Raw genomic sequence first — 12,119 nt, 5'->3', positions numbered from 1 at the left:
GTATATTTAATATATATATGGTTCCTCTGGAGAATCCTGACCAATGTACCATGTGCACAACGCTTTTCCCATATTCAAGGGGATAGCTCATCTTCTCTCTCCCCATGCCTTCTGCCCTTTCCTGATGAACCTAGGCCTCAGAGTGTCTGCTTATAGCATTCAGCCTGCCTGGATCCCTGTCAGTGATTGGAAAGCCAGCGTCCTGGATGTATGTATTTCCTTGTCCTGGCTGGTCAGCATCCCCAGGAAGACCACGCCAATGATCTCTCCCCACCTGCCTCTTAGCTATATGGCTGGGGAAAAATACAAACGCTAACCAGATCCTTGAGGTCTCCAGGCTCAGCCGGGCCCCCCCATAATCGACCAATGCCTTCGATGGCTCACTCTTGGTCTCTCTTCCACCACGCAAGGGCTGAACCCCACCCTTGCACTGCCATTCTTAACAGATCACCTTGGCTCCATTTCCCTGAGGAAAACCTCACTTGACAGGAGATCCTGCAAATTCCCTTCATTCCCCAATTCGAAGTGTCTCTGATTCTTCATCCATCTCTTTCTCTTTTCCTCCCAGAGGGAAAGGTCTTCAGGCCATTGATGTAAAGGCAAAGTGTCCACACCCAACTCAAATACATGGGCAGGAGGTCCCAAGGGTGTGCATGGTCAGTTTGGGGCAGCAACGCGTCTTCATCAGAGGTGATTCTCTCCTCTGGCCTTCTTCCCATGGAATGATCTCAAGGGATCCGCCCTTGCTAAGGCAGACTCCCACTAGGCCCTCGTACGGGTGGCCACAGCCTAGGGCAGCCTCTGTAGCACGTCCCTCATCTCGTGTAGGACCATCACTTTCATCTGCCTTCTCCATTCAGGTCCTTCTCCCCACCTCCTGTTTCATTAGAAGGCTCTCCTTCTCATTTCAATCTTTCTCTTTCCTCTAAATCCTTATCCCTAGTTTCAAATATACTTAAAATGTTTCCAGCCTTAATTGTCCCCTTCTCAGCCCTACTGTTCCCCCTGCTACTGCCTTAAATGTCTCCTCTCCTTCCCACCAACTCTCTTGAGAGAGTACCCAGCACTCTCTGCCATCAGTTCAAACTAACTGTCCTCACACGTGAGTTCTTATCAGGGCTAAGAAGTCCAACCTCACCCACCCACCTTGCCAACTAGATGCCAGGACTTGACCTAATTAAGGGAGTTGGTTAGTTTCCTGACAGGCAGATATTATCATTCCCACTGTACCAAGAAGGAAACTGAGACTCAGAAAAAATTATAGATTGCCCAAAGTTACGTAGTATGTTAGAGTCAGAGCTCCTTCCAATACACAGCAGTGAACTAGCTACTGCATAGAATAACTGCTGTATATCAGGCACATGCTAAGAGTCTTAGAGAGGGTCACTCATTGAAACCTTTCCCAAAGTACAGACTAGCATCTCCACCTGACCACTCTACAATTCTGCTTGGATGTCTAATAGACATCTCAAGAGTGACATCTCCAAAATTGAACTTAGGATCTTTTCCCAAAAAATTGTTCCACTTGCAGCTTTCACTGTCTCAATTGATGACAACTTCTTCATTCTAATTCAGCACACACACACACACACACACACACACACACACAATTGGGCTCATCTTTGATTCCTCCATTTCACACCTCACATACAATTTCTCAGAAAATCCTGTTGTCTCTAAAGGTATCCCTGTTCTACCCACTTCTCACCACTTCCACTGCTACTCAGACAGATCATGACTTTCCCCTGCTCCAAACCCTGCAATGGCTCCCCACCTCCCTCAGACTAAAAGTCGAAGTCCTTACCATGGCTTAGGACGTCATTAATGATCTGCTCCACAACCCCTCTTCAAAGGTCCATCTCCTGCTCTTTCCTGCCATGATCTTAACACTCCAGCCACCAAATAGCCTTGTCACACACTCCAGGCCTGCTCCTGCCTCAAAGCCTTTGCACTGGCTGATCCCTCTACCTGGAGGCTGCTCCCCCCAATACAGCCAGCTCCCTCTCCTCCTTAAATCCACCCAGATCTCACATTCTCGTTGTTACCTACCCTAACTCCTGATTCCCCCTCATTCCCCGCTAATTTCTCCTTTTTCATAGCACTCATCACCTTCTAACATTTTATATAATGTATCCATTTGTCTCTCTCCACTAGTTCGTGAATTTTTCGAGGACAACGATCCTTGTTTTGTTCATTGATATATAGTCCAAGGGCCTAAAACAGCGTCTGGCACATATTCAAACTGGTGAATGAATAAGCCACCGCACTGACATCTTATGACGCTGTCAAGAAGTGCCTTTAAAAGGCACTTCAACATTCACCATCCCTTTGAAGTCTGAATGGAGAAACTGCGACCCATTCTCTGCTCTCTGGGTCCATCTGGCGGCAGCTGCGAAGACGGAATTGGTCCTCTTCTCTCCGCGCGGTCCCAAGTTTGTTCGGAACTATCTAACTCGGTTCTCACTGAGTGTTCATCGGACCAAAATCAAAGAGCACAAACTCAGAGCAGGAACTTGTAGTGCCCTGAGAGGCATCACCCGTAACCAATAGGCGCAAAGATCTAGTTCACGTGGTGCATATTCAGCCTATCGGGTCCCAATATTCTTCAACTCACCCCCTTCCGCTCCTAGCTCCCTCTCTCTCGACAAAATGGCCACACCGGCAACCCCGGCGAGTGCTCCTGCCGCCACTCCAGCTCCAGCCCCCGCCCCGGCCGCGGCCCCAGCCTCGGTCCCAGCTCCGGCCCCAACCCCAGCCTCAGCGCCGGCTCCGGCTCCAGCGCCGGTCCCAGCTCCAACGCCGGCTCCAGCCTCAGACCCGGCGACTGCAGCGGCCACGACTGCGGCTCCAGGCCAGACCCCGGCCTCAACGCCAGCCCCAGCGCAAACTCCGGCGCAGTCGCTGCCGGGTCCTGCTCTCCCAGGCCCCTTCCCCGGCGGCCGTGTGGTCCGGCTGCACCCGGTCATTTTGGCCTCCATCGTGGACAGCTACGAGCGACGCAACGAGGGCGCTGCGCGTGTTATCGGGACCCTGCTGGGTGAGTGGTCAGACCGAATTGACGTTCTCTTCTACCTCCCATCTCCCTTTTATCTTGCTCACTTCTCGTCCCAGCCTCATTGATCTCTTACCTATTCCTTTATTCCACCTTCCAGCCGCGATTTATCTCCTTAAGGAACTTGAACTTTCCTGCCAGATTGCTGTCACTTTGGTCGACATAAAATACGTAAGGAGTAGTGAGTTATTGAGTAAATACCGTATGCCGAATGATTTACGTTTTGTTTTTAATCTTCCCAGTATTATTTCAGGTCAAGTGTGATTAGCCACAGACTACCAAAAATGAATTCAGATGCTGACTAGAAGTCGAAAACGTTTGGCTCCCTAAACCCCGTGACTTCGCCCCCCCCCCCATTCTACGGACTAAATGTCTTTATTTTTCAGGTGTTTACAAAGACGTTTTTAACCAGTTGGCAAAGGAGTGGGGACATCTGTAAAAAGACACCCCCTTCAACAAGTAAATGAAAACAAAGTTGGGCAGAAACTCCTTCAGGGTTTCCATAATATTCTGCTTTCCTAGACATTTAATCCTGGTCTTTTGTAGTCTCCCTGATATGTTAATTTGTAAAACTGAGAGGCAGTAAAGAAGGATTATTGATAATATGCCCCTTTCTCTGGGGACTGCTGATCGCATCAAAGTCATTTTCACTCCATCTTTGTCACCAATTTTAGATACCTTTGTGGATCCACTCTAGCCTCATTCATCGTTTTTCTTAAATATGTAATAGTTCTTCCACCATAGAAGACAATGGGTGTGTTGCAAAGAGGACAAGATTTGTAGGGAGGTTTCTCCAAATATTAATCATGTGCCTTGGGACAAATTACCTAAAGTCTAGTTCTTTGGGGGGCTACTTAGTCTTTGCAAGAACTAAATTATTACCCAAAGCATCTAACTACTGACGCACAGTAGGTACAGAACCGCTATTGGTTGCCGTCCTGCTCCACAACAGGGCTATACACTCCCCTCCAAAACCCGCACGTGTGCGCGCGTGCGTGCGCACACACACACACACACACACACACACAGTCTTCTGCTCTCTGTTTTTGAAGGTTCAGCATTTTACAGGAACTTCAGTTGTTCCATTATCTTCCAGACATTGTCAGGGTTTTCCTCAAACCTTTGTATTCTCTTTATCACAAGTGCCTTCCCTGGTTTCCCTCATTTAAGTTCCACTCATTTTCCAGGATTCCAGGAAAAGTGTTAAATATCAGTCCTTTATCTCACACTACCACCCTCACCTCCATTCTTAACCTCCCAAAATATAATAGTATTCTGTAACTGTGTCCTGTTTTCAGCTTCTGTTATAAATGATTTTTGCAACACTAACTTGGCACTTGACAAATGCTGATTTACTCTTTTCGCTCCACTGCCAAATGTTTCAAACTCACTGGAGCTATTTAACTAAAGAAACAATTCTCCACCCAGGGAGAGCACTAAGTGCCCCAGATACTGTAGTAACCCTAGTTAGACCAACTATTATCTAGATCTTTAGATCCTTCTTCCAGACTGGGATCATGGTACAGTGCTAGGTCTTATAGAGGCAGTACTTACTGAAGATTGAAACAGACTGCTCACTAGGAGCTTATAAATTTTCTCAGATATTAATTCACGGAACATACTTAATTTGGTTAAATGAAGTCACTGGTACCTTTTAAGTACCATAAAACTGTTAGGTATTTAGAATTCAAAGTTTGATAAAACAACTTCTTCTCTAACATTAAATTTAAGATGAAGATCTACTTATATGCAAATAATTAGAATACAATGTGATAAATGCTCGAATTGAAAGGTATTATAGTGGCATGGAACTATAGAAGAATGAAAACTTCAGAAGTTTGAAATGGTCAGCTTTATTGAATGCCAGTGAGAGATCAAATAAGATAAGGCATATTTATCCACTGGGTTTGGAGGCATAGTTTCAGCTACGGGAGCAGAAACCATAGTGAAATGGAATTAAACAGACACCGGTGTGGCAGCATTGTGGGCTGTGGTAGGGGGGGACGTGCTTGAAGCCTTGTGTGGGTGGTGCTAGTAGGTTAGAGAAACATGGAGAACTCAAGGGACTAGCAGTCTTAGGTCAAGAAACAAATGTAGTGGGAATAAAGGTATCAGAACTAGAATAGAAGCTTGTAGTAAAAGATTAATACTGATGTTTAAGGTTCACAGGTAAAAGTTTTCTGGATGATGATGGGATTAAGGTTATGACCATGGGACTGGATGGCTGAAGGGAGGTACAGGTGAAGCTCCCTAAAATTGTATTCCGAAGCTAGGCCTCTGTATGGGTGGCCTACATAAACATTGTCAGAATTTTCCAGGTAGTTTTGCGGATTGAATTATAAGAGAAAACCTAGTGGCTGGCAAGTGAAGGTCACAGAGTGAAGATCTGGCACAGAACCGGTAGCAGGAAAGAGCAGATAGCAGAAGAGCTTGTGAAGGAGGAACAGACCCTGTTTGTTGGTGGTTAAAGAAAACAGTTCACTTCAGAGCTTCAGTTTTCTGGAGAATCCTGGTTCCATTGATGCACATGGCTGAACTTGGAGCTTATAAGTTCAATTTTTTGTTCATTGACATTGAGGAAGCTTCTGAACGCATTTGGAAAGTGGTTGGAGGCTGTTGACAGCTCTAGGGTTTTATAACACGTGGACAATTCTCTCTCACAGGAACCGTTGACAAGCATTCAGTGGAGGTTACTAACTGCTTTTCAGTGCCGCACAACGAGTCAGAAGATGAGGTGAGTGGGTGCTTGAGCTGCCACTGTGTGGTCTGTAGCTGTTCGTTCGCTAGGCTCTCCTTAAGGCTCCCCCTCCCCCCTGCACAACATGTTGAGCTCATAACTAGAAGTTCTATAGTTCAAAGAGCTTTTTTCTTATGTGTACATACTTGTGGGGCCTCTTTTGTCTCCTGGGGGTGGCTCCTTGTCCTTTCCTTCTGTTTTTTTCTATGGACTTCTGGCTTCTTAGCTTCCTTTTCTGCCTGCCTTCTTAGGTGGCTGTTGACATGGAATTTGCTAAGAACATGTATGAATTACACAAGAAAGTCTCTCCAAATGAGCTCATCCTTGGCTGGTAAGTCGGAGTGGGGGGATGGAAAGTTTCGGTAATTGCCCAGCTTTTTGCCACCAGATGAGACGTTATACTGTCTTTTGGAGACAGAATACTGGGAGTGTATTACCTCAAGGATCCACGAATTTAGTGTGTTTACTGGCAATTCTGGTCTCATGAGGCCAAGAATATTTACTTCGAAATGTAGCTTTTACTGAGCAAGTATTTTTGCCCTGCTGGTGACTTAATAATGTTGCAAGAGCTCTGAGAGTCAGACTTTGATTTGATTTGATACAGTTTTCAGGTTATTTATTCTTTTTACATTTGGGGTGTCACTGGGGGGTAACACTACCATGGGAGTGTCAGATACCGAGAGATACCCATGTCACCATCGTGTTTGGTCTTAATGTCACATGTAGACATGAATCCACACTGTTCCGTTTTCCAGGTACGCTACAGGCCATGACATTACAGAGCACTCTGTGCTGATCCATGAGTACTACAGCCGGGAAGCCCCCAACCCCATTCACCTCACCGTGGACACGAGCCTCCAGAACGGCCGCATGAGCATCAAGGCCTATGTCAGGTACCAGTGTTTTGGGACACAAGGGCATAAAAGGCTGTGTAGGTCATACCATGTCTGGATGACACCCACCTCCCCCCAAAGCAGGTTTAATCCTTCAGTATATAGCTCATTGCCTCCTAAGGAAGCTCATTCCTCACTCTTAGCAGTTATCGTTAGAAGGGTTTTACTCTGAAACAAAATCTGTCCCTGAAACTCACTGATACCAGTTGTACCCCAGATTTCTACTTATTGCTCTTTTTTTTTTTTTTAAGATTTTATTTATTTATTTGACAGAGATAGAGACAGCCAGCGAGAGAGGGAACACAAGCAGGGGGAGTGGGAGAGGAAGAAGCAGGCCCATAGCGGAAGAGCCTGATGTGGGGCTCGATCCTGTAACGCCAGGATCAGGCCCTGAGCCGAAGGCAGACGCTTAACCGCTGTGCCACCCAGGCGCCCCTCTACTCATTGCTCTTAATGAGTTTCAGATGACAGCCCTTTAGATATTTGTACAAACTGTAACGTTTTCCATGTTATGTTTTCTATATACTAACTCTTCACGGCTCCTGTAGCTGATTCTTACGTGGTATTTTCATCACGATCCTTCACCACGTTCTGTTTTTCTGAGGTCACCCTTTTGTTTGCCGTTATCTTGAGAACTGAACACAGTACTTGGGGTAGTACGGATTAAAGGATGACTGTCCTTTTTTGAATACATCTGTTACCCCAGGGTAGAGTACAGTTTTAATGACAATAACATTATAGTTTTGACACACTGAGCTTGCAGGCAGTTAAAATGCCCATTGATGGGGGAGGTTGGGAAAGGTACAGTGGCATGCTGAAGAAGGGGCTGCTAGAGGAGTTGGAAGGATTATCTTTTCTGGTTAGAGTGAAGGCCTTTGTTAGTGCCTATCTTACTGAGTTTGACTTTATGCTGTTTGTGTGTGTCATGATGTAACCAGTTAACCATGATGCAGAAAAAACAATGGTGGTGGATGCCAGGTGCTTATGGACTAGTTGGTGTACCACTAAGCTTTAGTCATTGCCTGATTTCTTAGCCTTTCCAGATATTTCAGACCGTTTGTGGTCCAGTTGAAAGGAATATTGTTGACATAGTAAAGGCACTCACCTTTAGTGAGATTACTTACAGCACCCAATTTAGTCTTGGTGGGCTGGAGTCAGTTGGCTTGTTTCAGTGCTGATAAAGGGCTGGCTCAGTCTCATGGAAGACCTGTCCTGTTTCTTCTTTCCATGGGCATGAATATCTGAGCAGCCAGCTCCACAGGGAAATCCAGTGTCTTGTTTCATTACTGAGATTGCACAGTGAGTGAAGCAGTGCTCTGAAGGGCCAGGTCACGTCTGAACGTGGGTGCCCTCTCGCAGGCCAGGGCTTATGTGTGGAATGAGCTAGAGGAAAAAAAGTGGCCATATGCCCCCCAGTGTTCATAGCAGCATTGTCCACAATAGCCAAATTGTGGAAGGAGCCGAGATGCCCTTCAACAGATGACTGGATTAAGAAGACGTGGTCCGTATATACAATGGAATATTACTCAGCCGTCAAAAAGAATAGTTTCACATTTGCAGCAACATGGACGGGACTGGAGGAGATAATGCTAAGTGAAATAAGTCAAGCAGAGAAAGACAATTATCAATCATATGGTTTCACTCATTTATGGAACATAAGAAGTAGGAAGATCTGTAGGAGAAGAAAGGGAAGAAGGGGGAATGAACCATGAGACTGTGGACTCTGGGAATCAAACTGAGGGCTTTTGAGGGGAGGGGGTGGGGGATCGGTGATGGGTAGTAAGGAGGGCACATATTGCATGATGCAGTGGGTGTTATGTGCAAGTAATGAATCATGGAACTTTACATCAAAAACTTGGGATGTACTGTATGGTGACTAACATAACATAATAAAAAATTATTATTAAAAAAAAAAAAGTGACTTGCTCCCACAAGATCTCAGATATAGATGGTTCCAGCCTTCTTATCTCAGAACCATGGAACCTGTACCCTTGGTATAACTGCTTTCCAGCCTAGACTAGGAAGCTCTCTCCCAGGTCCATTTGTTTACCTTGACTTCTCTCTCCCCAGCACTTTAATGGGTGTCCCTGGGAGGACCATGGGGGTGATGTTCACACCTCTGACAGTGAAATATGCATATTATGACACTGAACGCATTGGAGGTGAGTAACCTTCCCATACCCTCTTTTGAGGTCTAGCATTTTTCAGGGGAGGGGTTTGCCGCTCTCTAACGAGTGGAGGGCCTTGGGTGGGTTGAAGAGGAACCATTGATCTGAGGTTTGTTTATAAAGGTCATTCGCCTTTATAAATGGGCTTCCAGTAATTATTTGTGGAATTATTAGAGGTGGGAAATAAATTATCAGCACCGGAGGCTATGTGGCCATTCATATAAGAGCAGAACCAGTGATTAGCATACTGGGTACAGAAGTTGAGCTCTAGCAGGAGGAAGAAAAGCTAAGAAGGGCAGGCAGGGGAGTTTAGAGAAGTTGGCTGTGTCCAGAGGGAGGTGGGAAGGTTAGCAGAATGGTTAGAGATCATCTCTTTCCTGATGGGATGACTGAAATCTCTGTGCCTCTTCTATTCCCCATCCCACTCCCACAGTTGACCTGATCATGAAGACTTGTTTTAGCCCCAACCGGGTGATTGGACTCTCAAGCGACTTGCAGCAAGTAGGAGGGGCATCAGCTCGCATCCAGGATGCTCTAAGCACAGTGTTGCAGTATGCAGAGGATGTGCTGGTGAGGAGGGGGAAGGAAAGAAAGGTGGAGGGCATAGATCTCCACTCAGAGATCACTGAGAGGTGTGCTGGCGAAATGGCAGTCCTCGGTGGTGAGAATTAACTGTGCCTCCTTGAATCTTTGTTTGGTGCTCAGTCTGGAAAGGTGTCAGCTGACAATACTGTGGGCCGCTTCTTGATGAGTCTGGTTAACCAAGTACCCAAGATAGTTCCCGATGACTTTGAGACCATGCTCAACAGCAACATCAATGTGAGTGCCGTCCCTGGGCTTCTGGGAGTTTGTGTCTTCCCCCACCTCAGCTCATGCACAAATGCGAAGGGAGTCGGGGGAGATGACCCGGAGGGGAACAGAGGAGGAGGGAGGAGGAGGGGCTTTGCCTTTGGCCCCTTGCAGTCCAGGTTGGGAGAAAGGAAGAGATAGTATATGTGCTTGGAGGTGCCCCCGCCTTCTCTTCCTTGATTCCGTTATCTCCGGTACTGCTGATACTACTGTGCCTTGTTAACTGGATTCATGGTTGAAAAAAATGCTAAATCCAGAGGTTAATGAAAATGCATTTCTTATTTCCCCATCTGAGTTCACAGACGCTTCCCCCTCTATATTGTACCCATGGATCTTGGCTAAAGCACCCCAAGTTTATTGGTGTATCAGTAGAGACGAAAAAGTGTTCTCAAACATTTCCTTCTTATCTTCCACCTTCGACTCCTGCCCAGCCTCTTCCCGAGCTGCCCTTTACCCAGGACTGTCCTCATACCCAGTGCTCACCATGAGGCTGGCGAATGACAGACCTTCTGCTCTCTGCCCAACCCTCACTCACTGCGGCTTCTTCCTCTTCCAGGACCTGCTGATGGTGACCTACCTGGCCAATCTCACGCAGTCACAGATTGCCCTCAATGAGAAACTTGTAAACCTGTGAATGGGCCCCACGCAGCACTCCTGCCAGTCTGGGCCACCCTAGGACTCAGAATGCAGTGAAGTAGAATGGTTTTCTTGTGGTTTGAGTCACACTGAGTCAGTCAACTGCCTGTGACTCTAAATAAATATAGCCCACCTTTTGTAAATGAATTCATCTTACATGAGTTTACTGCTGCGTGGGGGGGAAGAACTGTTGCAGGGCTCACACAGAAACCAGGAAGTGAATACTCTGGGTAGAAGTAGATATATGCTTATGACTCTCCATCAGTGGTTGCACCCATAGCCCAAGCTCAAGCCACTTTATCTTCACCTGACTCCAGACTAGATAGTCTTCTTTGCACACTGGTTTTATAGAGATACTTTATTCCCACTCTTTTGCCAATGATTAGAGCAAACTAGACCTCCAAAAAATAGATTTTTATCAGTTCTCTTCCATAGCACCTTAAACGAACGGCAGTATAGAGTGTTGCCGGTGTAGTTAGGGGTACCTGGAGCATGTGCTAGTGAGTGAGTGGAGAGCAAAGAAGGAGTGGGTACAAATCTCAGTCCTGGGACCCATGAGTACATGCTGGTGGAAAGACAGTCTTCTGAGAATTAACTGCACTTGACCACATTTTTCTTTTGGCTTTCAGTCTGGAAAGGTGTCCACTGACAGTACTCAGAGCCATTTCTTGATAAGTCATGTGGTTTCCACAGGAAGTAAAAATGAGACTCCATGGAGGGAAAATAATTCAAGAGAATTGGATACTCAATCTGAACTGAAAGAGTAGAGAGTGTGGCCAGAGTCGTAAACTACTTGAATAGTTATTTCAAGAGCTATTTGCACTGTGGTTTGGGGAGGCAAAATTTAGGATCTATAGATTAAAGAGATTTCCCCAAAACTCCAAATTTCTTGAGTAGTATATGTAACTTGAGACCACCCTTGGGTTATGTGGAGATCTGCCAGTGGCAGAATCTAAGCAAAGACTAGATGACGTTTCCCAGGGATTTTGTAGGATAGAGGTAACCTCAGACAGCCTTTTCATCTGATATCCTAGTTCTGCCTTAGCACAGTGAGATGTCTTAGGTTGAGAAAAAAATGGGACATTATTCAGGAACTGAGGGTTGGTTACATATTGGAGTGAGAAGGTGAATGAAGGCAAGTGGGTATCAAAAAAGCCTAGATCCTGATTCTGTTTCTGAGACCTATAATCTTAGGAAAGACAAATCTGGGGGTCATAAGATGCAGATCATAATAATACATAGCCCATTAGAGTATTGTGTGAATTTGATGAAGTAATGAATATCAGGTTAATGTGCAGACAAGAGTGCCTGGTAAGAGTAAGCATGTTGTAGGAAGTGGGAGCCGTTAGGTCTAAAGCTGAGTGCCGTTCAGAGGTAATAAGAAACCTGTGAACCCCATCCTGGATCCCAGTTCTGATTCTAATATGTAACCTTAGGAAGATATGTATAGTAAGGATACTTTTTTACATGTAGGCAAACATAAATACATGAGATGATAAAAGATGCCAAACTGTGAGGTTAAAAACAGCATCACAATGAGAAAAGGGTTGATCAGAGTTCAAATGTTTGTGTTCTATTTTTTGGGTGGGTGGTTTAATACCAACTTTAGTTTTTTTAAAGATGCGTGCTAAAATTGCAAGGTTGATCGCTGAAAATACATATAACCTCCAAATGAAAGTGATAGGAAATAATGGAATAAGAAAAAGGAAAGAAATTTTTTAAAATTGAGAAATGAGAAAGCATGAAAAAAGTGGGTAAAACACATTAATAAATTTGGCAAAAGT

The 12,119-nt window shown here is 45.5% G+C and overlaps 1 protein-coding gene across 1 annotated transcript; it reads left to right on the top strand.

Moving 5' to 3' along the window:
* The first annotated feature begins 2,624 nt into the window (after positions 1-2,624).
* Positions 2,625-10,482, top strand: EIF3F (eukaryotic translation initiation factor 3 subunit F). Its single transcript, XM_045783025.2, has 8 exons — positions 2,625-3,037; positions 5,716-5,786; positions 6,041-6,120; positions 6,545-6,682; positions 8,753-8,844; positions 9,284-9,420; positions 9,556-9,669; positions 10,256-10,482. Exons 1-8 carry the CDS (start codon positions 2,650-2,652, stop codon positions 10,331-10,333), a joined length of 1,098 nt encoding a protein of 365 aa, XP_045638981.1. The 5' UTR covers positions 2,625-2,649; the 3' UTR covers positions 10,334-10,482.
* Positions 10,483-12,119: the final 1,637 nt, after the last annotated feature.

This window comes from Ursus americanus, chromosome 16 (genome assembly GCF_024610735.1).
Source record: "Ursus americanus isolate L20-20 chromosome 16, mUrsAme1.1.p, whole genome shotgun sequence".
Classification (NCBI taxonomy): domain Eukaryota; kingdom Metazoa; phylum Chordata; class Mammalia; order Carnivora; family Ursidae; genus Ursus; species Ursus americanus.
The sequence above is the reverse complement of the archived record's forward strand: the minus strand, read 5'-3'. Positions and strand labels throughout refer to the sequence as shown.